Below are 25,359 nucleotides of genomic sequence, written 5' to 3' on the forward strand. Positions count from 1 at the left end.
GGCAGTTTAGCCATGAGGTTCTGAGGTGAGGAGAGAGCTCGGGTAACCTCTCGTGATTATATAAAGACACCAGTTCGACTCCATTTCACGATGCGTGTTAACCTTTGAAGGTATTTGACACTCTGTCGGTACCTGACAACTATATATAACGGTACTCTTCGAAGGGAGGCGTTTGAAAATTCATTTGAGTCATGACGTATCTAACAAGAAAAGGATTTATCACAATTTTAAATTTTATTCTGGGAGCATTATTCCGTCTTCCCACAGCAGCTACAAAGGAAGGTAAAGGAATATTGTAATACGATTTTTAATGTTGGCGGTGCCCCCGATCAAAGGGACAGGGTCATGCATTTTTGAGTTACTAAAACCTTTTAACCAAAAAACGCTCGAGAACACCGGCACAAAATGGTCAAATGTTTCTTTTTTTTTATTTTTTTATTTTGAAATGGCTATTCTAGCGCATAGAAGCTACTCATAACTACCTTCGGTTACGGATGCCTCATCCGATACTGCCTGTATGGCTGAGGAACTCTGGCATTCATCGTGTCCATCTGTGCGGCCAAGATGGAAATGGCAGCAACGGGCCACGGCTCGACAAAAGTCGAGCGGACGATTTTAAGTTTTTGCTCTGATGAGGCTTAAATATTATTGTCCCGGGAAAATTGGTAATAGCGTATTGTTGCTCAGTTCTCTTGCTTTTAGAAGAAATTCATGAACAACTAAGACAATTTGTTACCCCCTCCCCCCTCCTCTAAAAAAAAATTATAATTCCCATGACACTGCCCGTTCAAACGATCAAATTCAGTTGGATTAACTGTCATTCTTTTTTTTTTTTTTTCATTTCGAACACCAATACGACGAACAATTGTTATGGAGCACTCGGCCATAACAATAAAAAGCCTACACTGTAGGTCAGCTGTATTAGAAAGTTTAGGAAAATGCTACGGGATCGGACGTTTTCGTGGAAATATGATAATTATTTGATTTGATGCTCACTTGTTCACCTTTGTTATAGAAACTGTTAGCCTCGTATTCGCGGGGGACATCAGCTTCTCTAACCCAATCCGCTCCGATGTGCAACACAACCGATACAGCTACAATGACACCTTCAGTCAGCTGAGCCGTTACATCAGAGAAGCCGACATCTCCTTTGGAAACCTAGAGTCCTCCTTCGTTCCTCAGAAAGCGCTCTCAGAAAAAAACACAGGAGCAAAATTTATTTTTATCTACGCGGAGAAGAAAAGCGCCACAGCTTTAAGGTTGGTGCACATGGCTTTCATTTGAATGGTCACTTTGTTGGATTTTAGCCACAGACTTAAAAGCGAGAAACACCTTGTACAGCAAAATAAACAGCCACACTATTGGAGAGTATTGTTCATTAGCTTTTATTTCAATTACCATACTCCTTTCATTCTGAGACTCAACCTAACCGGGACGAGGCAGCACTATTAAGGTGAAAATAGCGGGGAAAAGGGCCCAAAGGTTTGATGGGAAGGACGCGGAATGCAACAGTTCCATAATACCCTGCGCACGCCACTCGCCCAAAGGGAAATGCCTGGGGACGAGGCAGCATGACCTAGTTAAAACTCAAGAGCCATTTATGCCCACTCATTCGTCAACTCTCTTTTTGATCATTAACAGGTTCGCGGGTTTTGACGTGATGACGCTTGCAAACAACCACCTCAACGATTTCGGTGATCGTCCTGTGAATTATACAATAAATGCCTTGAAAGAAGTCGGAATAAAATCCGTTGGAGTTACTTATGGTCCCTATAATTCACACCAGGTAAAAACTAAAAAAGCAATCACTGATACCCCGCCTCCTCTTTCCTTCTCCTCTCCGTCTCCTCCCCCCCTCCTCCCTCTCCTCCTCTTCCTCTACCCCCCTCTTTGTTCTCCTCCTTCTTCCCCTCCTCCTCTCCTCCTTCTCCTTCCTAGCCTGCCTCACTCCCAAGAGGGCTTGCTCGCAGGCTACCTCCTTCCCCCCTCCTTGTTCTCCTCCTTCTTCCCCTCCTCCTCCTCCTCCTTCCTAGCCTGCCTCACTCCCAAGAGAGCTTGTTCGCAGGCTACCTCCTTCCCCTCCTCCTTCCCCCCGACCTTGTTCTCCTCCTCCTCCCTTCTCCTTTCCTCTCCTCCTTCCCACCCTCATCCTTCCCCCCTCCTTCCCCTCCTCCTCCCTCTCCTCCTCCTCCTCTATCCTCCCTCCTTGTTCTCCTCCTTCTTCACCTCCTCCTCCTCCCTTCTCTTCTCCTCTCCTCCTTCTCCTCCTTCTCCTCCTTGTCCCCCTCCTTCTCCTCCTTCCCCCATCCTTGTTCTCCTCCTCCCTTCTCCTCCACCTTCCCTCTCCTCCTCCTCCTCCTGCTCCTTCTCCTCCACCTTCCCCCCTTCTTTTTATCAGTGGTCAACACACTGCTTTAATTATTTCAGGTTCCTCTTATCCTGAAAAGAAAATCAGTGAAGATTGGAGTTTTAGCCTATTGTATGACGCACGGTGGATCAAACCTCAGGACTCGAAACTGCACGGAACTAAGGCGTCTTTACAGAGCAGGGCCTGCTACCTACGAAACTGATTTAGCCACAGAAGATGTTAACAGATTGAAAGTAAGGAAGTCGTTCAGTACATAAGTGTCACAGCAAGCTGCTCACAAGGTTAATTTTTACTGCTGCCGAGTAGTTGCACATACAAATAGGTTATTCAGCGAAAACTGTCACTTAAAGTACAAATTCCCAGCCTATAAGAGTGCAAATACAAACCAAAACGAAAACAGATAGAGGCCATACTGCACTCTTCCTGAGCTCGGGTAATGAAAACACTGCTATTTAAAAAAGGCTTTCCATGTGTTAAGTATGAAAACAAGAAACGATGTGTCTTGTGTAAAACGTAAGAAGCTGCAGCGGCGCGTTCAACTTGAGATGTGCAAGAGTCTTTGTACATCACAAACAGTTGACATGAAATTTAGTCTCTGTAGGATCTAGGTTCGTTTTCTAACCATATTCATCATCAGATCCGATCATGTCTCCCGTTTGAGGTACACAGCGGGTTTGACTGAAAAATTCATCCATATCATTAGTTTATTCACCATGTTTAAAGGTGTTCCCTGTGGCGAACACGCCAGACAGCTCTCTCTGTAGTAGTCTTTATTCATTATTATGGATAGTTCACTAGTTGACGCTGCACCAGTGTCCTCCATCAGTGTCCTGAACATAGCTTTAGATGGCCGTCCTGGGTCCATTCTACCATGAATGGGCTTCAGCAGGATGACCACAGCAGTGCTCATTAACATATATAAGGAATACCATAATTTACAAGGAAAGGCTTCAAAGACCCTTTCAAACGGTTGCAACATTTGCTTCAGCATGGGTTCAACACTTAACTTGTTGAAGCAAATGCGTTTGGGGCGTTTGAACAGGTCGTTCAACATAGTTGAAAGTGTAAAAAATGTTAAAAGCTTGTTGAAAGCTTCAACATCCATACACTTTCTTTGTTCTTGAAAATGTTGAATGGTGTTGAAGCCGTTTGAACATTTGTCCAACATTTGCCCAACATCCGTCAGTTCAACGTTTGTTGAACGAATATTGGTCAAATGCTGAAACCGTTTAAACGGGCCTTAATTCGATGAGTTCACATCTCCATTCTTTATTTAGGCGAAGAAAGTAGACGTAATCGTCGTGTTCATGCACTGGGGGAGAGAATATCGACCCAGAATGAACGACGTACAGCGACAAACAGCCCGACACCTGACGTCACTCGGTGTCCACCTCATCATTGGTTCTCATCCTCACGTGCAACAGCCTTACAGTTACCATGACAACCGATTTGTAGCGTACAGTCTGGGAAATCTACTATTCGTTCATGCAATGACTCCAGAAAAATTCAAAGTGAGTAAAAATTCCTTTGATCAGTTGTAAGCAACCAAGTAAAATATGGATACCGTAGAATTTTTATCGGGAGAAACTAATAATTGAATTGCTAATTGAATGTTTTGTCCATTCTTTTTAGAAACCATTCTTTTCGATGAGTGCTACTAAAAATGGACTCCTTATCCGAGTTGAAGTTTCAAGGTTAGCACAGGTTGCTTGTTTAAAATCCCTAGACTGAGTTCATTTGTTTCAATTTGATGGACAGAGCAAACTGGAGGGACAGGTTGATTCTACCCAGAAAGAAATCGATAAAGAACAAATAACAAAGATAAGTTGACAATGCACATGTAGGTCATTGTATTAATACAAGGTGCACCACGTGTTTTCCCGCGCTTGACGCCGGTTACAATTTTTCCCGCGAATGGAACCCTGTTGTGTCAGTTTTTCCAGCGCTTGGTACCAAATTCATGTTTAACGAGTTTAGTCCTGGGGCGCTTTCTGTTTAGCCAAACGTTTTGGTTTGAAACTACGTAAACTTTCCGCGTCAAATGGTAAGGTTTTTACCATCCACCTCGAAATTTGCAATCTCATTGGTAGAGACCCTGTGCTGGCGCGTAAGAGCCAATAAAGTAGATATTGGCCTGCTGGTGCTCGTGAAATTGACGGGCAAAATAAACTTCGTTGAGCAGAGGACACCCAATTGTTGCTGTTCTGTAGAATACACTTTTATTTAAACAGACTTGGAGTCTACAGCTAACATTTTCTGAGCAGCAGAAATGAAATTTTTGTGCAAAAGGAGCGGTTCCCGTTTCAACCGGTGGGAACGAAAAATGTCAGAAAAGCAGAGTACGTCCGAAGAGGTTGTCGACTTGTTCCGGAACATTTCCAGCAGATAAGCTCGCTCTATTTGCATTCCAACGGGTTGAACCAGTTGGAACCGGAAAGTTTGGCTAAAAGGAAAGAGTCCCTGGTTTCAATTGAATTTTCCCGCGCTTGGTACCAGTTGCTTGTTTTGCGGCTTTTTGTTGATTCGTTAAGATATTCGCGTATGAGCAAATTCGGTTAGTTTGGTTTTGTTCTTATTGGAAAACCACTCTTGTCATTTTCTTTTAAAACAGGAAAGGAGTGGTCAGAGCTCAGTATCTGCCGTACGAAATTAGACGGAATCAACCCAATAATTGCGTTCAACCAACGCCATTAAATAACGATGGATGGATCGACGTGTGTGGACAAACAGACATGAAGTGCTTACAAAACTGACAAGAACTTTTTGCTTGGAGCGAAATCAATGGTAAAAGATTTTCAGGAGAGAGAAGTCGGGTCATCCGCATTAACACGTTTCCTTTCCTGTCGCCCTAAAGACCGAAGTCGAACGTTAAAAGAAAGCGTTTAATTTACTGCTTGCTCCCTTTCTCTGGTGATTCAAAGTTTAATATAAGTTGTATACAACTTAAAGCACCTCCGATGTCTAAATAAACCACCATCCCAAACGAATTCGTCGAACAACCTTTTGGAGGGAAACCGGCTCGCTGGAAACGGTGGTCATGTTGTTGTTGTTGTTGTTTTTTTTATTTGTCGGCATTTATTTTTAAGTTTTAAGTTTTTTTAACCAACCACCCATTCACTTTGTCGAGAGAAAGGGTGACGGAAGACGAAACATTTCATAGGGATGGCGTTGAACTTCTTCCAACAAGACTGCGATCAGCAATCTGCAAACGCGCCATATATTAAATATTTGTTTTGCAATGTTTCGTTGGACTTGGAGGCTAGGTCCAATTTACAACAGAGATTAGTCATCCGGCTAGGCGAATGCCGGCGTTAGGTTTAACTAAAAGAAGCAATCAAATTTTAATTAAAGCCTTTAATAAATATTTCTCATTTGCTACCATTTTACTGTGTTGCTCCGGCCAATAAACTGTAGACCTTTTCGCAAACCGAAGCCACGGGCTGTCCGGCAAGCTACGGCAACGGGCTATGGCAACGGCGATACAAAATGGCTGATTGATCAGGGCATAACCAGGTTCCTTGCGTTGAGAACTTTACAGTTAGTTTGTCAGTCGTTGGATAATTTGTCTATGGTAGGTGAAAAAATTATTTTCCAACCTAATTCGGCTTTCTGACGAAATACGAGGCCTCGTAAGTCCGAGCGGCACGTCTAATCTCTTCCCCAGGACCATCTCCACTTTCAAGATGGTGGCTGAGCGCAACGCCATTTTGAACATCGAGAAGAGCCTGCAGACGAGATTGCTGCACCAGATCAGGCGCAGACAGAATTTGCTTCATGACTCATCCAAACAACGAATTTACACTGAAGGGGCGTTATCTTTTCTTGACTAATCTTTCGTCCAAGTCGTTCGTCTGTTACAAACAAAATCGCAAAAGGGTCATTCGTTCCTTTCAAAAATTCCCAGTTCGACAACTTCACAACCCAATACTACCATCTCTCAGTTCGCTCTTGTTACCCTCCCCACCCTCTGTAATTTGTTGCATGTCACTACTCCCCCCTGTAGAGGAGGATTTCTCAATGTCCGCAGTGTTGTTTGTCTCGATGCTTGGCTTCTTTGCAGCACTGTCCTCGTCTGTCTTGGAGTGAATTTCCTCCATTCTCTCGTCCGTGTAAGTGTGTTCTGGTAATGTTCTTAGCCACCTTAACATACTGAGATGAAGAGTTAAGGCAAATAAGCGGAGCTCACGGATTATCCTACTCTGGCCCGGGACCAAATGTTTTTATCGCGCGCTTTCCGGGAGCGGGAAACCCGCGGCCGCCCACGCACACGAGAAACGGCACCCAGAGTAATATATATAACACCATAGCATAAAAAAGCAAGTCTAAAAAATTTTCTGGTGAATTCAGACCAGAAATACTTTAAGAAATCACGTTCTTAAAGTACTTCACGTGCCATATGCTGTGTTTTTGTCAGTAAAGGATACACATTCTCTCTCATTTCTGTATCAATGATGTGTTTGTAGATGAATTGGTCTTTAAACTGTTGTATTTCCTCCTGTGAAGAAAAAAATAAGGTTTTTTTTGAAGGAATAATTGAAAGACTTGGGGCACTACCGACCTCTACTGCTTTCTTGAGCTTTTTGTTGTTTTGCTCAGATTCACCGGAGTTTTTGCATGTGGTCTTGAATTCCTTCGGGTGACGTTGCTCCAAGTTTTTATCCGCTGCTTTGTGCTTCGTGATTAAAACGGAAATCTTACCCATAATCATGGTTTTTAATGCAAACGAAGAGTAAAGCAGCGGATAAAACATTGGGCAGAAGCAACGTTTCCTTAAAGAATTCAAGGCCATGTGCAAAAATCCGGCGAATCTAAGCTAAAACAACAGAAAGTGATATAAAATGCACTATGGATTGGTTATGCCCCGAGCCCTTCAACTGCCCCAACCTTCGGCAAAATGGGAAAATTAAAGGGGCAGTGTCACCGATCTTTAGCGTGCCTTTGAACAGCGAAAAACACATTTGTATCTTTGAAAATGTTAAAATAAAGATTCAGTAATGTTAACAGCTACCCTACGGGTATATATAAGCAAGTATTTGTCAGTCTTTTGCTGCGGATGGCTTGGATGCAAATGGATTACAACGGCCAATTTTTTCAAGTTCTTCCTGCATATTTTGGAGAAATTGCTAAAATTCATTATAGTTTGTTCTTCATTGGAGAAATCAGTTATATTTTCCACCCGGTGCTTTACGAACAATTTCACGTTTGAGAAAAGCTTTTATGTTAAATATTTGTCTGAGTAACTTTGATCAAAATACAGCAAAAGTTCCGTGACATGAGCCCTCTTTTAAAAAATAAAAATGCCGTACTTTGAATACGAACTAAGTGCAAGTTAGGTACCATTATCTCGCCTTGGCTGTTAACTGACCTCGTTTTCATGCCATTCCAAGCTCTCGTGTATCCCATCATCCCCATAACGCCGATTATAAGCTTCAAAGTGAACCTGATCAAAATTAACAAAAAGACACATAAATATGAATTAAACACATAGTTGCTGTAGTTCACACATTTCGTAGATCAGTTTTAAATTACCTGATCAAGAACAAGTCCAACGGCTGGAGCTTTTGGTATATCCACCTAAAAGACAACAACCTGTGTTCAGCGATTATAAAACCTTGCACTGCAAATAATAAAACTGCACGTGGTTTCTCTCAAAAGATGGCGACAAAATAAAAAGGCATACTTTCTTTTCTTTCCTAGCCAGTTCTATTGTACTCAGTGGTGCAACTCCGCGGACAATAGCCAGCGCAAGACCTGGCGGAAATGAAAATAGAAGCAAAGTAATGAGAAAACTTTTAAACAAGGAGAAACAAATTAAGTAAAGTTATTCAAGAGTAAATTGGTGGAAAGATACTAGCTTATTCAAGCTACTCTTAAATTCGATTTTTTAAAATAGTAACAGTCTGTGAATGCATGCATGTATTGGGGCAACCATCGAGAACATTTAAGAAAAACACTTCAAATGTCGTTTTCTGTTTTCCAAGACCTTTTTCGGGCCTTTAAAAGGATATTTGTGTACGCTAACATTTTTCAATCAAAGAAAATTTTATGGAACAGAACCCACTTTCGACTACCCGGATTTTTCAAGCTGTTGTTGTCCTTCCGAAAATACAAGCTGGTCAGTCTTATTTCGCTCTCTTAACAAACATTTGTCGTCTCTTCGAAAGCAAGGAATTAATTTTCCCTTTTAGGTGAAAATCACCGTTCTAACTTTTGAGGCCGTGGATGAAATCCTAAAGAGTTACCATTCAAATGAAAGCTACTGAGCGGTACTTTCCGTAGGTACTGTTCATACAGTATATCAATATTTTGAAAGTGATTTTTTTAAATCGCTTTTTTAACAGCTTACCAATCATTTTTCTGATCTGATGCAGCATAAAGCTCTGCCCTTTAACTGATAAGGTGATAAATTCTCTGCCATCTTTCTCAAATGGCTTCCCACACTGTAGAACAACAATACAATTTTACCACAAAAAGAAGGCATTGCAATATAGAAAACATCTTATAAATGGTTATGAGGTCAGCAGGAATACTTAATTAATTAATTCCTTGTCTGTAATAGCCAAATGAGTGAATTCATTTTGACAAAAATGATACAATCAAACACCATGCCAAATGTGAACACTTTGTTAACATAAAAGAAACTACTGTGAATGTAGATTGTTGTCCAGTCACTGTTTCGCACTAGCTGCCTAAAACAACAAGCAGAATTACTTATCCAGTTCTGTTCAAAGGCTACATTGGTACCTCCATTATCCATTTTTCCCAAAATTAACCCTCCTTTATTTAGCAGAACAGATGTCCAATTAGATGTAATAAGCAAAGTTTCTGGTCCAAGCAATGTCTTTAATATTGGGGTGTAAAGAGATAATCCAGGTCCACGTAAGAGCCGATGAAACAAGTTCTGCAGTCATTTTACTTCCTTACCTTGAATTTCATAATATATCTCTTTGCACTGGCATCACTGAATCTCCTGTGGGAAAACAAAGAATAACCATCCTGTTAAGACCTATCTTAACAGCAGTACAAACATTCATTCAATACAGAAATGATGGGTATAGAGGCATGAAAAGGTTGGATCATCAATCATGTGCAAATTTAGAAGATCTGCAAGTTCAAAACCAAACGGTTGTCACTGTTTCTACGAGGCCGAAGGATGGGTGGTATTTTTAAAATGCACAAAAGATCCTCTCAAAATTAATGCATCTAACAGGCTTCTTCCGTGGTGTAACCAATTTATACTTCATCGTACCAACAAATTATATGGAATCTTTTTTCATTAACTGTAATGACTTATGTAATATATCAAACACAAGGAAGAGTGTTTCATCCAATTTCCAAACACTGAGAAATGGGTTGAAAAAATTGAGGTGTTTGGAAATCGAATGAAACATTCTTTTGAGTGTTTGAAATAATGTCAGTTCTCAAACCATTAATAATTCTTGGAGAAATTCAAAGCAAAAGCTAACCAAATTTTACGTTAATCAAGTAACCACATTTCCAACTTTCAGGGCAGAGATTTCTTTTGTTTTGTCTTTGTGGATTAAGTAAATTTAAGAATGTTCATTGAATGTTTTTTGTAAAATTCTACTGATCATTTACAGCAAACATCTGGGTGGTTTTCACAAAGAGGTTGAATGGGTCATAAAAAAAGAAGTAACAAAAATAGATTACTTTAGAAGTGCATATAGCTTGACTAATTATAATTTTATTACAAGTTAACAGGAATGAAAGTTCACTCACTTGCCTGACGTAAAGTTGTGATAATTGTGTGTTCCAGTAAATTTTGAAAGAACTCCATTGACTTCTTCAATCTTCTCTTCTGTTAATTGACAGAAGAGTCATAAAAAAAGTAACAAATGAAGACACATCAAAGTAAAATTTAAGGAAAAGAAACTTGAGAGTACAGAGCAACGTGTTACGCCTTGATCAGTTCCTAAACTAACTATTACAACTGCCAAATTCAAGATTTAGGAAGTAAAAATGCAGGTGTAAAACTAAAATGAAAAAAAAAAAAAACACTCACTGGTAATCAAGTGAGTCACCTCATCAAAAGAAATATTAATTCTTATAGTTAAAGCAGAAGTTGAAATGTGAACAGATAATCACTCATCTCACCTGTTACTCTGTAGTTTGTAGATGTTTGCTGTAAAGAAAATGAAAAGAAGAACAGTTCAGCAAGTTAATTTACACCAGAGTAAAACAAATAACTCAGGAGTTAATAAATGTGCAAGAAAAGGAGAAGACTGAAGTTGTCTAAATTGCATGCGTTAATTATTTATGTAACAACACAAACTACCAAATAACATAGCACAATGGGTGTTTCAAGTGTTACTTAAATTTTTCCAAATACAACAAATTAAAGTAGTTATCTGGGTTTTTTTTTAACCTAACAAAGGAAAAGACTTACATAATCTTTGGCAAAAGCATATGTGGGGGTAAGATACTCATACGTCCTTGCTGAGCAATTTCCTTTTGCATCAAAACCTCTGGTTGTTCTTTTCATTGCTACAAAAAAATGATGACAAGTCAGATAATAAAATATTGCTACTACAGAAATATCGCAAAAAAATGTTAACTGTAAAATATTAAATGAATAATTACTTGTTATGAACTCACCAATAACTCTTATCTCCGGAGGAAGATGTTCATTGATCTTAGGTACTATGCTTTGCTCTGGCACCATTTATACAAAGAAAACAAAAGTAAAAATTTTTGTTTACTTAACAGTTAGCATCAAACATGGATTATCATATTACTTTTATCCAGTCCTTATGTGGTTTTTTTCCCATCAAATGACATTATCAGTACAAGTTGCTGTAAATTGTCCTTAAAGGTTTCAAAACTTGGCAATCATAATTGCTGGCAAAAAAATCACCTTCACAGTAGAGGGTGCATCTAGTAAATTTAACCAATTAATAAAAATAATACATTTTGAATATGAAACCACCCAGTATGTCACAGCTCTATCTAAAACTGGTGCACTAATTATAACATTGTTCATCATAGTCACAATTAAACAAAGAATGCATTATTAAAATTATAATAAAAAAAAAACTTATCTTTAATGAAACAACTTGTCTTGCAGCAGAAACACCTTTGTCAGTTCTCGCACATCGCTGAAACGACATCTGGGAAAAGAAGAAAATGTAATACATTCAGTTCAAGAATCCACTGTATCACCTGCTACACATCAGTTTTGACTTGGAGCTTTTTTACCTTTAGCTTTAACTTAGTTTTCAACAAGTGAGATGACAATAATTTGAGTTAACTTTAAAACACAGATTTAGTGTCATTGGGTAAACTTCTTCTCAACTCTCAATACCCAGCTAAGCATTCTACAAAGTAAAAACTATATATGTTTAAAACTTTGGTCAGGTAGCTATGATAGTCAATACAGGAAGCTACAAAATTATTGTTTAGTCAAACAGTATTTTTATTAGCATCAGTTTTTATAAGTAAAAATGTTTGAACCAATTCACTAACTTTGCCCAAGCAGGCTTTTCCATCTTCAGTTATTGCCTCAGATTTGAACAGTGCATTTACCAGTTCCTCTTCAATTGTCCTCACTCCTGGATTACTACACATGAAAACAAATATTGATCACAACACAAGACACTGCATTGTGGGCAACTCTTAAGACTTTGGATTCCAAAGGTTTACTTAATATGCTGTCTAGGTGGTTCTTATTGGATAGAATAATAATTTATTAAAGGGAAGCCCTTTAGGAGCACTTTAAATCCATTGAGTAACATAAACTCTTGTGCATGCCATTAACAAAATTTGATTAAATTGATAACACTTAGTACTTTTGACTTGGAGATTAAATGGCAAATAGGGTTTTAAAAGGAAATCGCATTCCATTTTGAACTTATAGGTAACCCTTTAAGAATTTCTTTAAAACAGATGACTGTCTTGGAATCACCAAAATTAACTATAAGTGGAATAAATTAGCTCAGCATCTCTAAATACCGGTAATCATTATTTTGATGATTGGCGCTCATGTTTGCACATGGTAAAATATGATCTTTATCAGTCAAGATACTGTAAGTTTAAATACATCTGATTTCTTTTTCTTTTTCTGTGTGTTCTTCCCCTGTCTCTATTAAGTAATTTTTTTTTGCCGGCGGAAGCAATCTTGCAATAAATAATTTTTGAAGTATCAAGAGACTTTTCTTTTGTTGATGACTTTGTCAAAGTGATGTTGCCTGTCTTGTCACCAGGCAGTTACTGAATAAACCACTACCTGGCAAAGATTAAGGCTAATTTTTATTTTCTCCACAACAATTAAAACACAACTCTAGTTCAGTTCAAAGTCATGCCATGCCTATTGAAGTGGATAAAATTCCTACCTACCTTTTATGAATAATGTAGGAAGTACCTTAAACAGAAGTATAAGCAACTGCTTTAACCTGAAGATTCGTATTATTTTGCTTCAGAAACTCAATTTGAGTTATCGTTACCCCTTCATCCAGGGATTTAAGTAAGAGTTTATACAGGCAGGAAAGAGATAAGTGCACCCGGGCAAGATAGTTAACTTGGGTACGTTATTTTGTGGAAAAAGTCAGTTGAGATTGTTAGAAGCAACTGGGCAAAGTCATGTTCAACGGAAGGTCAATTTGCCTGATGTCTGTCCCTAGATGGAACCCCTGTCCATCCCCATCTACTTTCTCCCAAAGGACATTCGCAACAAAAAAAAAAAAAAAAAAAAACTAGTTACATTTGCATTCCATTGTAGCCTGCTCCACAATAAGATAACAGTAAGGCACATTTCTTCTTTCTAGGAATAAAGGCTGCTGTTTCATCCTTAGCAACCTGTAAAAGCGAAAAACAGTAAAAAGTGTTAGTAACCACTAGGTTAGAATCATTCTTTAGTGGCCATGATTCCAGTGACCCTTTGGACTTACTTTAATATACATGTATGTATATGCCAGGTTGGTTCTTTTTTTTTTTTTCAAATCAGGTAACCATTGCAAAACAGTTCGTCACCATAGATGTGTTGCCTAAAAATGGTTGTATATGTAACTGGGAACCTTGGACTTGAAACACTGTGTTATGATTAGTATCGAAGTTACGCTAAGCAGCTGCCAAAGAGCCTATGCCAAGGAAAATGTTATGCCAACCATGCGAACCTTGTCCTCCAGACTCCCCACTCCCAGGCCTGTAGACTCTAAATCCTACACCAGGAGAGAAATCCTGGATATTTTTGGATAACAACAGTTCATTTGAATGGCAGATGTTCTTCACACCAACATCTGTTAGGTAATCTAAGGCCCCGGGGGGTACTCCCCTATATAAGCTATATAGGTATATAGAGCCGTTTTGGTCTGAAAATGCTCCCCCCTGCCCTGCTCCCTCACCCCTCACCTGACTAGCCGTAGCAGTTGAGGATTTTTTGGAGACAGACTGAGGGAAAAGGCTAGGGCAAGAGCCAGGGGCGGGCAGGAGGTCGATTCAACACACCTTGTCAACAAATTCTGTAGTTTTCAGTTTCTTGTTTGAAGAACCCTCTTCCATCTTGCTACCATCTTCAAGCGACCTTTTCAAACTGCCAGTATCTTCAGTCACAGGAGTTCCGGTTGTCGACATCTTCTCTTCTACTTTGCACGTGGTGTCACAGTCCGTTATTTTGAATGGCTTAAGAAGCCGAGAAATTGAAGTTAGTGACTTTGATGGTGCAAAGATTTGTCTTATAAGCGAGGATAGAAACCGGGACGAGCAAAAGTCTTGAAGAGGTTTCTCTAAATAAGCAAAAATGGTGAAATTATACCAGAAGAACTACAGTCAAACTACAGAAGTTCCGAGACGAGCCCACAAGTACAGCTTTCCAGCAGATTTATTTATGACAAGAACGTACTCCGTGTAAGATCGCACTCGTCCCAGCTTCCTACTTGGTTTTGTCAGTTTCTTTGAAAAACAAAACTTTTCCGAGAGGGTTTTTTCGTGCGTTTTCCTTGTCACGTAGTTCTGGAGTGAGCACGATGCTTCGAGTTGGATGTCCCTTTGGATCCCTAAACGCGTTAAATGTTTTAACAAAACAACTGGTAGGTCGATCGATCATTTATACCCGTTTCTTACGTACATTCACATTTGCAACAAATTCAAGGGGTTACATAAGCTAGGCATAGATCGAGCACATCCTCCAAATGAAACTTATTGTTTTTTGTGTTTTTGTTGTCTTAAAGTGACTATGTCGAGAGTTGTGTTGTATAAATTAAAAATGCCCTCGAGAATGTACAGCGAAGAGCAGCGAAGAGGAGTGTATACAATATGCGAGCCAGCGAGGCATGCGAGGCATGCGAGGCAGACGTGCGAGGCGTGCGAGGCATGAACAAAACAAGCGAGGCATGCGAGGCATGAACAACCCCCAACATAAACTGCTAACCGTTAAGCTAACCGGGGAGCTATTTAAGCTAACCTGAGTGCTATTTAGGCTAACCGGAGTGCTTTTTAGGCTAACCGGAGTGTTTTTTAGGCTAACCTGAGTGCCTCGCACGTCTGACTCGCATGCCTCGCATGCCTCGCTGGCTCGCAGATTGTGCATCCCCAGCGAAGAGCATCAAGACTTGCTTTAAACCAACGCAAAGGATAAATGTCCTATGAAGACCGATGCAAATTACTAAAATGGCCTACTCTTTCCGACCGTAGAACTTATTTATCTTTAATTGAATGTTATAAGATAGTTTTTGGATTTTATCATTTAAAATTTGAAGACTTTTTTGATTTCGCCACAACTCGGTCTACAAGGGCAAATCATCAATACAAGCCCTATGTCAAATCAACAGGACTCAATTGTTATAAACATTCTTTTTTCGTTAGAACTGTCAAACTATGGAATGAATTACCTGGTGATATAGTGGAAGCTGATAGCTTTCAGCATTTTAAATCTAAGCTCAAAATGTATTTAGATATTTGACTCTAAAGATCTTGATTTATGTATACTTATTTTTGTTTTTCTTTTACTGAGGGAGTTTTCGCATAGGGCTAACCTCCAAACTTCCTGTTCTAGAAGTACTTTTCTTCTTAGTTTTTTTTATTTGTATATATAGTCTGCTTCTGAAATAAATAAAGTATGTATGTAAGTATGTATGTATGTATAAGGCTTAAAAATACCTTCTTGTGAATTCTATAATTATAGTTATTTGCCATCTGCATTTACCCTTGTAGCACCCCCCCCCCCCCCCAGCCCACCACGCACCATTTTTTTAAAAACGGAAGTATTTTCCCTTTTCATGCATCAAAATTATTAAGTAAACTTGCTTCAGATATACATCATGAAACATTGGTGATATTGATTAATATCATTGAACTAAAATCCATTATAAAATAGCCAGGGTCAAGCAAGCACTGTGATTGGTCAAACTGAGTTCTGTATAACTCCACAATGCACGAAGCATACGTATGGTGCGTGCATTATAATTGTACATATGCACAGAGCACACGTCAGATTTTTTGCCTGTGAAAAATCTGAGAAATTCAGAGACAGAATGCGAGTGTCACTCCAGCGATTCGCAAAGAACAGTCTCTTGTACTGATGTTTCCAGACTTTTAATTAACTTCAACTTGTCTCTCAACACCTCAAAACTTAAACTTGACTTGGAGTTAACTTCTTGAACTTGCTTACGACGTGACGAAAAAACTAATTAAACAGTTTGACTTTTTACTTGATTGCGCTGTCGCGTGCCCCGTTGTGATCGGCAAGAGCGCGCGCTATTAAATTGCTCGTTATCTCGTGTAAGGAGAAACTTGATGTTGATTCATTAAAATTCACACTTGTCTGAGGAGTTGCGATTGTTTATATTTTATAAAAGAAATAAAAAACTTGTCCTTCAGGCATTGTTGAGTTATATAAGCACGCGGTACAGCTCGTGCCTCTCTGCACTTCCCTCGTGTTCTTAAAAATTCCCGCATGCTTACATAACTCAACACTCAGCATGTTTTTTATTTCTTTAATATATTTCTTTATTAACCCTTTTTTGGAAATTTGCTTTTATTAGGTATGTCAGAGGTCTTTGTTGTTGAGAGGTACATCCACATGGGGCCATCACGGCACAGACAAACCACTAACCTGGATAAAAAATAGCATATCTGTGAGTTGAATCTTTTGAATACACACTGAATCCCTTTATGTATTTAATCCTAACAATTTCATGTTTCTAACACATGTGCATGATCCTGCCCTAGCGTCGGACAAAGTTCTCAAGCTTGACAAGGAAATGCCGAAAGTTCCTGGCAACTGAAGCTGCAGCTACACCAGCATCAGCTGAATTTTTACCACGAGGAACTAAAATAACAGGTAGTTAAAAATTATACCAAATGGTATAATTGAACATTATTCCTTACTAGTATTTTATTTATATTTATTATTAACTTATTTTTATTTTATTTTAATAATCCTGCAGTTTAATCTTCAGAAAAAAATTCTTCCTGTTCATTGTCTGTCTTTGTGTTAGAATGTTAAGTTAGAATGTTTATATATTAGACCCAAGTGGATCTGTTGTGGACCTCAAAGGAAACTTTGTTAAATGTACTATTCACCCTTTAAGTTTCTTTGTCGTAGGTTTAATACTTGCAGAGTGATAAAGGAGGGCAGTATCCACCCTCCTCCCCACCCCAAACCCTGGTTTCCCAAAAAGCCCATCATCTAGATAGGCTCTTGATTTTCCTTGTAACAAAACACTGGAAGTAGAAACCCTTAATTGACCTTAAACTACAAATGAAATCTTTACTGCTACTTTAATTCCTGTGATTCTATATGTATGATTAGAGTTGTCATTGATATTTGCACCAAGTGAAAATTTGAGAACGTTTGTAAAAGTTTAAGGTTGCAATATGGGGATAATTGTAGGAGTTCAGAAGTTAATAAATAATTATTATTGTGAGTATTGTAGACTGGAAGGGTCAATCAATAAGCTCTTTCTTGATTTTCAGGATACTGGTTGGTGGGCTGCGCTGGTATGGTGATAGGTTCTGTTGTCTTAGGTGGAGTCACACGTCTCACTGAGTCTGGTTTGTCAATGGTTGACTGGCATCTCATCAAGGGAATGAAACCACCTAGGACTCAAGAAGAATGGGAGAAGGAGTTTGAGAGATACCAGAAATACCCTGAATATAAGTAGTAAGTTGGAATTTGTTCACTACACTCTGTGCTACATTTATCTTGGATCCTCTAAGTCTGTCAAGTACCTTTTTTGTCATCTTCTACAAGCTGGGGAATTCTCAATGCAGACCATCCGAATCTTGTCCTTACAACACGACCCTTTAATTTCCAGTTAAGTGGTTGACAATTAATTCCTTTTTAAACAATTACTTAACCAAACTTACAGATAACTAAAGTATGCAAATAATGTGAAAAGAACAGTTCAGGAATTAGAATTTGTCGTCATTGTCGCCTTGGTGCTTTAAAAGCACTTTTTCCCAATCATCTATTATTACAAAAAATTACTGTATCTTTGTATCACGGTTGAAATTTACTTGACTGGAAAATCAATATTAAATTTATTATTTATATGCCATCCTATACAATAATGGTATAAGTTATATATGAGCCCCACTCAGTTCTCCTGGATCCAGTCATTCAAATCTCAATTGACCTAATCCAGAGTTAATTAATGTGAACTTTGATTCAAGCGACCACAACCGCGCTCTGAGGGTTAACTCTATGTACAGTTAGTTATGTTTGGAATATCTTCTTTCATCCAGTACCAATCAAGGCATTACTTTATCAGAGTTTAAATGGATCTGGTACATGGAATATACTCACAGGATGTGGGGTCGTATGGTCGGCGCTCTTTTCTATCTTCCTGCAGCATACTTTTGGTATAAAGGCTACTTTAATAAAGGACTGAAAGTCAGAGTTGGTGTGTTTGGAGCTCTGATAATGGCTCAGGTAATGTATCAACTATTGAAATTTGCATTGTGCACTTAGTCCAGAAAAAAATCCATAACCACCCCAAGGAAGGTCATTGGAAATTCCTAGGGGGAGGGGGGGTCTTAAAAGCCAAAATTTAAGAAGCAAAGTATGAAGGTAAACTGAATTTTTTTTTTGGGGGGGGGGAGAGTGCAAAACAAAAAACCTTCCTTGGGGGAGTATGGATATTTTCTGGAACTGCACATTGTGTAGTGACAGTGACTCACTTAGCTTGTTTGTAATCTGCTATTTTAGGTCAAAAATATAACATGGTTAACTTGCCACTTAACCACAGATTTCATATTTCAAGGGTGTTTTAACTCAAAATTTATTTAGACATTGGAATAGAAGGCAAGGGTGGTTAGAAGGTTTTAAGAATATTATAAGGGGAGTAGGAGAACGTGTTTGGGTATATACATGTATTTATTGACTTTTGATCACTGTCATATTTTAGGGTTTGTTGGGCTGGTACATGGTAAAGAGTGGGCTGGATGAAGATAAAATCAGCAAGACTGAGATTCCTCGGGTCAGTCAATATCGACTTGCAGCTCATCTTTCACTAGCCTTCCTTCTGTATGCCGGGCTCATATGGTGCGCACTATCCCAGTTTATTCCTCGGCCAAAGGTAGGTAGCATTACAGGGCTGTAGGCTGTATCAGTGACACTGAGCAAAGTTTTTATTTCATCATCATCATCATCATCATCATCATCATCATCATCATCATCATCGTCATTGTCATCGTCATTGTCCTCGTCAATACCATCATCATCACCATCATCATTATCATCACTCTCTGTGTCAGGTGATTTTACTACTTTGACAACTTAAAATCTCCTATGGCTTCTTTTTAACTGGCCAATTAAATCCAATAAATAAAATATGTGGAAGGTGGAGTCATGAGTGTAAATGTAGAAATTGACACCTCTGCCTCTCATAGTTCTTATATTTCGATCCAGGCCAGCTGAAAGGGAAATCGTTAGAAAATCTGTTCACGAGGTGTCTCAAAAATGTGGTGTTTCAAAATTCCTAATTTCATATTTTGTTTCATTTTAGTATGTAATGACGCCACAGCTAAGAAAGTTCAGAATGTTGGCCCATACTTGCAAGGGTTTTATAGGATTTACCGCTGTGTCTGGTGAGAAAAATATATTCAATGTCCAAGGAGTATTAGACTAGGAGTTACTAGTCCCCTGATTTTCTCACAAATTGCCTTCCACAAGGAGATGCAATGTGCAGAGGAAGAGGCAATTGATGTCATGTGCGCTCGCATGTTTTACCTCTGCACATGAAAAACAACTGAGGAATAGAGACCAGAGAGGGTGATACATAGGCTTACATGAAGTACTGACCAGAGAGAATGTCATAGCTCTATTATCCCCAGTCTCCCATCTTGCGCGGTATTGTACCCAACCAGAAGTGAAATTTGACAAACGCCTCAAAAGCAGGGAGGAAAGATTGATAAGGATTTTTTTTATTTTCATACGAGAACAACATATAGATTTGAACAAGAAAATAAAAAAAAAATTCTGTCATATACACTTTAAGTGTAAATGATGAAAAAATTTCCCTAAGAAATGACTTTGTGATAAATCATAGACCTTAGAAGCACAGTAAACCACTCAAATACTGTAGAGAATGGTAAGGCCTGTGACTTATGCATGGTATTAAACAAGTTTTGTTAAGCCATCAGTCTCTTGATGTTTCTATTTTATTGTAAACCCAACCCTTCTCCCCGCAGGTGCATTTGTTGCAGGCCTGGATGCTGGTCTTGTTTACAACTCTTTTCCCAAGATGGCTGATCGATGGATTCCAAGCGATTTATTTGCTCTTGAACCAAAGTGGAAAAATTTCTTTGAAAACCCAACTACAACGCAGTTTGTTCACAGAATTCTTGTGAGTTGTTGAGTTATTTCCTAGTATATCACTGTCAGCCCTAATCTAATTGTATAATGAACTTATCCACAACAGGATGGCTTAGGAAAAAGGACGGCAAAATGTCAGTGTGTAACCAGCATGACACCTCATTACTTAGCACCCTTAAACCTGACGTCCTCTGAAAATAATGAAAGTTAGGCAAGTTACAAAAAGAATTGGACAGGTGTACTTTTACCATTTAGTTGCATATATAAGCACACTGATTCCAAAATACAGACTTCTTGTAACACAAAAAGCCAACCAGAAGACAACACATAATTAACTACACGTGTTCTTTTTCTCGAAGTTTCAACTTAGGAGAACAATGTTCTAGTTTTTCACCCCGGGTACCTGCACCCATTCCGGACCCGCTTCTCTCCACCCAGTGAAGTTAATGTGATCACGAAGAAAACATTTTTAATATTTACTTTACAATTTACAAAGATTACGCAAAACAACGGGTTTCACTATTAAAGTTGAACGTATGATCTCGGCAACAAATCGCAGTTGCAACTGGCTCCTATTCAAATCATCCCGCTCTCTAACTTTGTCATGCAACGACAAAAACGGCAAATTTAGAGACTTCTTCAGATATATTGTATTTGTAGAACAAGAATGTCGCAGGCCGGCAACTGGCCCCATTTCAAATCCCCCCCCCGCCCCCTTCCCGTCTTTAACTGGTCATACAACAAATTCGGAGACAGTTTTCACCGAAAAAGGTTGCCTTTCGTTCTTCAAACACCTCGCATTTCGAGGACAAGAAGATGCAAACTTGAGACTACGGAGTGAAGAAAAAAGTGGTTGATTCACAACTGATTCTGTGAACCATTTTTGTTTCAGGGTACCACTACAGTATCTTCCATTGCGATCTTGTTTCTTCTCGCAAGGCCTCTAACGCTGCCGGGAAGAGCCAACTTAGCACTGAATTGTCTGCTGGGAGTCTCGGCTGCACAGGTGGGTATTTACGTATAGAAACTACGGTCTCCAAGTCACGTCTGGTCTAGCCTCCTACGCAGTCATTTTTAGGGGACTCGTATTATCTCCTCCCCAGGGAGGTAATACGAGTCCCCCAAAAACGACTGCGTGGGAGGCTACGTCTGGTCACGCTGAGACTGCAAACTACAGTCTCCATGTCACGCCTGGTCACGCTGAGTGGGACTGTAAACTGCAGTCTGCCTCCAGTTTCCTAACGTCAGTAGTTAGTCTGCGAAGCAGTCGGTTTCTTTCCGAGACTGCGAGAGGTTCGTGAAGTCGAAAAGGAGTAAAAAAAAAAAAGGTTTGGAGGAGTTAGGGCTCCTTCTCCCTAGAAGTTTTCGTCCGCCGCTTCTCGTGCTCGCTTGGAGAGCAGACGACTGCTACGAAAGTTAATCAGTTGCTTGCTATAATCTCCAGTGTTTTCCTCTGATTTACTTTGCAATGTTGCAACAAAGTAATCACAAAATCATATTACAGGTTATTGCATCAATAAGTTTTTAGAAACAAATGAAAATGATGCGCCCAACACTTACATCTATGAAAAGACCTCTCGAGAAATCAGCTCTTCGGTCCAGATCTTTCCTGACTGCAAGTAACAAATTCTGCGTTTTATGGCAGCGTGCTCTGTTTACAAACATTATTTTTGTATTTCAAATGTGTAAAGAACAATAGGCCTCTGGTGACCCTGTTAGCAGAGTTCCCCCTGGAAGATAGAAGGGAACTCTTCTGGCAGCGTATACACTTGAAAGTGTCCAGTTGACCTGTAATCGCTGGAAATCGGTCGCTGTTTAACATCCTTTTTTTTTTCGTTCCAGGTAAGCCTGGGTATCACCACTCTGTTGTATTACGTGCCAACCCATCTGGCCGCCGCCCATCAAGCTGGGGCCCTGACGCTCTTAACTGTTGGTGTTTGGCTCACGAATGAACTTCGCAAACCACTGATACCTAAATGAGAGCCGCTTGAACCACAGGAAGCCCAGTGATCGTGAATCTGGACATCCTGTGCTCGTACCTACTTTGCAATGCCGCGGAGTGTTCACTTGATGCGTTTGCATAAAGACCTTAGTAGAATCAACCGCGTAACAGAACCGTGCTGATGGGACACTTGAAAATCTCAGTGCTGTGTATGTTGCAAGTTTAAAACACACTTAAGGCTCAGTAAACTGACGAGGGTTTTCACATAACCGACGTTGCAACATTTTCCGCACAGTTTCACCATTGGTTACGATAAAAAAAAACCGTTTGTTTCTTCTTTTTTGGATGCTCGCTGATACAGTTTTTGCCGACTTAAACTTTCCGTAAAATGGTGTAATCTCTGAACTTTTCTGATAACGCACAGAAAGTATCACTGCTCTGAATTTTTCGGCCTGGAGCCCTAAACCCCATTTTGTACCTCGCATGCTCGCGACAAACTGCACACAGCGGCCAATATGAGGTCGTTCTAAGGGGAGGAGGGAGGGGGCCGACTCTCTTTCCCTCGTTTCCCCTCCCCCTTCTGAAAAACCTGGTACTAAGGCTACCAATAGTTAATAAAACTTTAAATCTTCTAGCTAACAAACTGTATCCTTGTAATTACACGAGCCACGCAGAGAGTAAATACATAAAGGAGGAATGTTCTAAACACACATTGTAAATCTTTAATGGGGATTATCGAACTTTTTTTGCACTCTTTATTAAGTTTTTTCTTGTGTTCGCACGTAGAAGCAGGGACCTAGCTTGGAAATTGCAAGTGTAAAAGTTTTATTAAATTGGCTTCGATTCACGAGGTCCTCCTGAGTGAGGATGTATCCTAAGTGTTGTTACTTGCTTGTTAAGAAACACTAATTAAGATACATGTTCACTGATCAGGGCTTCCACCTTCGTGTATGTGGCTCCATGCCTGACGGCTGACATCTTGATTTCGCTTTATCTTTCAGACGTGATCGCTCTAATACTAAGGGAACTGGTCATGACAAGTTTGTTCGAAGAGGACCCACCTTGTCTGGGGTAGGGGGGTTATCGAAGACACCACCTGTCTCATGGACATTACCGACAAAATTTTACTGGCTTTAAAATTTGAGTTGACACAGAAATGTTCAGCTAGCAAGAGTCAGCATTGCTAGATAAACAAGAAAAGTGAGGTTTGTATCTCATTATCAATTTTTTACTGCTGGATAGAGGGGTGGCTGTGCAATTAACACACCAATTTGAGGTTGAGGAAGGGGGTGCAGCCAGAGGCCACCATTTATTTTGTGGTTTGGTGGGTCCTGTTCGAGTATAGTAGTTTTGACCACTTCCCTAAGAAGAGTGCTTTCTATTTGCCAGAACTGGCCGGCCGGACGGCGGCCACAAATGCGTCATTTTGAAGGGATGGTGCTGCATTATCTTGAAAAATAACCACTCCGAGACTGATACGCGCTATTTTGAAGAAATTCAAAGGACTAGTATAAAACTTATTCGGCTTCAAATGGAAAGCGCCCCAAAGTTTACATAAACGTTGAACCGAAATTTCAAAGAGCTTATATTCGATTCTCAAAACATCACAGTTCGGTTTTCGTACAGGGTATTCTGTTTGAGCGTTCCCCTAGGAAAATTCCGCAAAAACTGACCGTGTATAATATTTGTATGAGCGACAACTTTTATTAAAATTGAGGCCACGGAGACAAGGAAGGAAAAGCAATTTTCTTTTAATAAACAGCTCTGCTAGTGTGTTATCTGAAAGTATTTTTATTATTATTTTTATTTCCACATGGATGTAGCCGTGTGACAGAAAGCGTCCAGTCGTGTTTTGAACTTTACATACATTTGTCTGTATAGCGAACCAGCCGTAGCCTCCCACGCAGACGTTCTACGCGTTCCTGCCCCACGTTCGTGGGGCCGGAACCCCTAAGAACGTCTGCATGAGAGGCTAAACCAGCCGTGAACTGCTACTAAAAATAGTTCGCGGGAAAAAATACAGGGAAATGTATGGAAAGTTCAAAACACGACTGGACGCTTTCTGTCACAGCTAAATCCCTCCTATGTTTCTCTTAAAATCCTTTTCCTAGTGTCAAAAGTTTCCAATTCATGAATTTTTCAGAAGCGATGTTTTAAGAAAATTATTTGACATCGGATTTCCATACAAACACTGTTTAATATTTCAAGCCTGTTTGCCTACCCGTCAAAATGGTGTCGAAAACCGTGATGAGTCCCATTAAACGTACACTATTTTTTTCTGTTAGAAAGATTCAGGGAACCAGACCTTCAATTTTAAAGAGAACATTTGAAACAAATTCTGATAGCTGTGATAGAGTGTTATCTGTATGATATCAATATAGTTAAAACTGATCATTTGAATAGCCCTCGTGATATTCTCGTGATAACTTTGCATCACGCGACTGTCATTAATATTTGTCATTGAGCTTAAAAAGTAAAAAAAATCTCCGCGAAAATCATCCTACGCCGATTTTTTAAAATCACTTCTAATTTTGAACGAGTATTAAACCAATAGCGAAATAAGACAAATAGATCCCATTTGGCATGCGTGTATACTCTGATAATGAACAGAGGGCGTCAAAGCGTGGGGAAAACATCGGACGTCCGTTGAAAGTCTTCCTGAAATTCAAGTGTGACAACTTAAACAGAGCTTAATCATTTCATGTATGTGAAGTTCCACCCGCGCGCTCCTATCACAAAATCAAGTTTTTACGTCTCTATGAAAGAGGAAAGGCAAAGGGCTTTAACTAACTGAGAATAAAAGCTTCAATACGTTCCTCTCGAAATATTAAAATTCGATTTGATATCGAAGTTCAGAGGACACAACTGACAACTTTCAACAGAAATATTAATGAATAAATATGATTATTCAATTTTCTTCGTTTGTGTCCTTTTGGCCTCATTTTCAAGCTGCATTTTAATGTATATCGAAAGGAGCTTATTGCGAGTGTGAGCGATACTGCCTTCAGTTAAGTGGAATAAAGAATTTAAAGCACCATTGAAGTTATTTTCACATCTTTAAAAAATCTGCAAAAAATGTTTCCGAGGCTACACAACTGCAATTTAGTGATGTTTAATCCTTTGAAAACTGACGATTGGTGAATAGGCTCGAATTTGCATCAGGCGGAATTGTTTTCTTTAATTGATAAGTAGTCTTGAAGCTATTAAAAATTTGCTTTGAAAATCATATCAGACATCTGGATTGATAGAACGACAGATGTTCGCGGAAATGGCATATGC

General features: G+C 39.4%; 3 protein-coding genes across 3 annotated transcripts; 2 read left to right on the forward strand and 1 right to left on the reverse strand.

The window, feature by feature from the left end:
• The first annotated feature begins 191 nt into the window (after nt 1-191).
• LOC146464586 (uncharacterized) lies at nt 192-5,360 on the forward strand. The gene is made up of 7 exons (XM_085129590.1): nt 192-282; nt 1,016-1,259; nt 1,642-1,786; nt 2,428-2,601; nt 3,646-3,879; nt 4,001-4,062; nt 4,980-5,360. Exons 1-7 carry the CDS (start codon nt 192-194, stop codon nt 5,119-5,121), a joined length of 1,092 nt encoding a protein of 363 aa, XP_084985716.1. The 3' UTR covers nt 5,122-5,360.
• A 344-nt stretch (nt 5,361-5,704) lies between these two features.
• On the reverse strand, nt 5,705-14,174 carry LOC146464587 (pseudouridylate synthase 1 homolog). The gene is made up of 15 exons (XM_085129229.1): nt 13,829-14,174; nt 13,086-13,180; nt 11,852-11,945; nt 11,426-11,496; nt 10,985-11,049; nt 10,776-10,873; nt 10,484-10,511; nt 10,109-10,187; nt 9,293-9,338; nt 8,715-8,808; nt 8,049-8,119; nt 7,898-7,942; nt 7,734-7,808; nt 6,793-6,863; nt 5,705-6,517 (listed from the first exon to the last, which is right to left on the reverse strand). The coding sequence occupies exons 1-15, from the start codon at nt 13,952-13,954 to the stop codon at nt 6,283-6,285; spliced, it is 1,293 nt and encodes a 430-aa protein (XP_084985355.1). The 5' UTR covers nt 13,955-14,174; the 3' UTR covers nt 5,705-6,282.
• Nucleotides 14,175-14,254: 80 nt separating this feature from the next.
• LOC146464588 (heme A synthase COX15-like) lies at nt 14,255-22,952 on the forward strand. Its single transcript, XM_085129228.1, has 10 exons — nt 14,255-14,409; nt 16,363-16,455; nt 16,550-16,661; nt 17,297-17,483; nt 18,068-18,254; nt 18,730-18,900; nt 19,330-19,411; nt 20,015-20,169; nt 21,031-21,144; nt 21,981-22,952. The coding sequence occupies exons 1-10, from the start codon at nt 14,347-14,349 to the stop codon at nt 22,116-22,118; spliced, it is 1,302 nt and encodes a 433-aa protein (XP_084985354.1). The 5' UTR covers nt 14,255-14,346; the 3' UTR covers nt 22,119-22,952.
• The last annotated feature ends 2,407 nt before the right edge of the window (nt 22,953-25,359 follow it).

This window comes from Pavona decussata, unplaced genomic scaffold (genome assembly GCF_977016875.1).
Source record: "Pavona decussata unplaced genomic scaffold, jaPavDecu1.1 SCAFFOLD_161, whole genome shotgun sequence".
Taxonomy (NCBI): domain Eukaryota; kingdom Metazoa; phylum Cnidaria; class Anthozoa; order Scleractinia; family Agariciidae; genus Pavona; species Pavona decussata.

Coding starts and splice junctions, on each gene's coding strand:
- LOC146464588 (XM_085129228.1), top strand. CDS start 14,347: ATGCTTCGAGTTGGATGTCCCTTTGGATCCCTAAACGCGTTAAATGTT. Junction 14,410..16,362: donor ATGTTTTAACAAAACAACTG/GTAGGTCGATCG, acceptor TGCTTTTATTAG/GTATGTCAGAGGTCTTTGTT. Junction 18,255..18,729: donor GAGCTCTGATAATGGCTCAG/GTAATGTATCAA, acceptor GTCATATTTTAG/GGTTTGTTGGGCTGGTACAT.
- LOC146464586 (XM_085129590.1), top strand. CDS start 192: ATGACGTATCTAACAAGAAAAGGATTTATCACAATTTTAAATTTTATT. Junction 2,602..3,645: donor AAGATGTTAACAGATTGAAA/GTAAGGAAGTCG, acceptor TTCTTTATTTAG/GCGAAGAAAGTAGACGTAAT. Junction 3,880..4,000: donor TGACTCCAGAAAAATTCAAA/GTGAGTAAAAAT, acceptor CATTCTTTTTAG/AAACCATTCTTTTCGATGAG.
- LOC146464587 (XM_085129229.1), bottom strand. CDS start 13,954: ATGTCGACAACCGGAACTCCTGTGACTGAAGATACTGGCAGTTTGAAA. Junction 11,946..13,085: donor GGCTACAATGGAATGCAAAT/GTAACTAGTTTT, acceptor TTTCATGTGTAG/TAATCCAGGAGTGAGGACAA. Junction 6,518..6,792: donor ACAGAAATGAGAGAGAATGT/GTATCCTTTACT, acceptor TCTTCATCTCAG/TATGTTAAGGTGGCTAAGAA.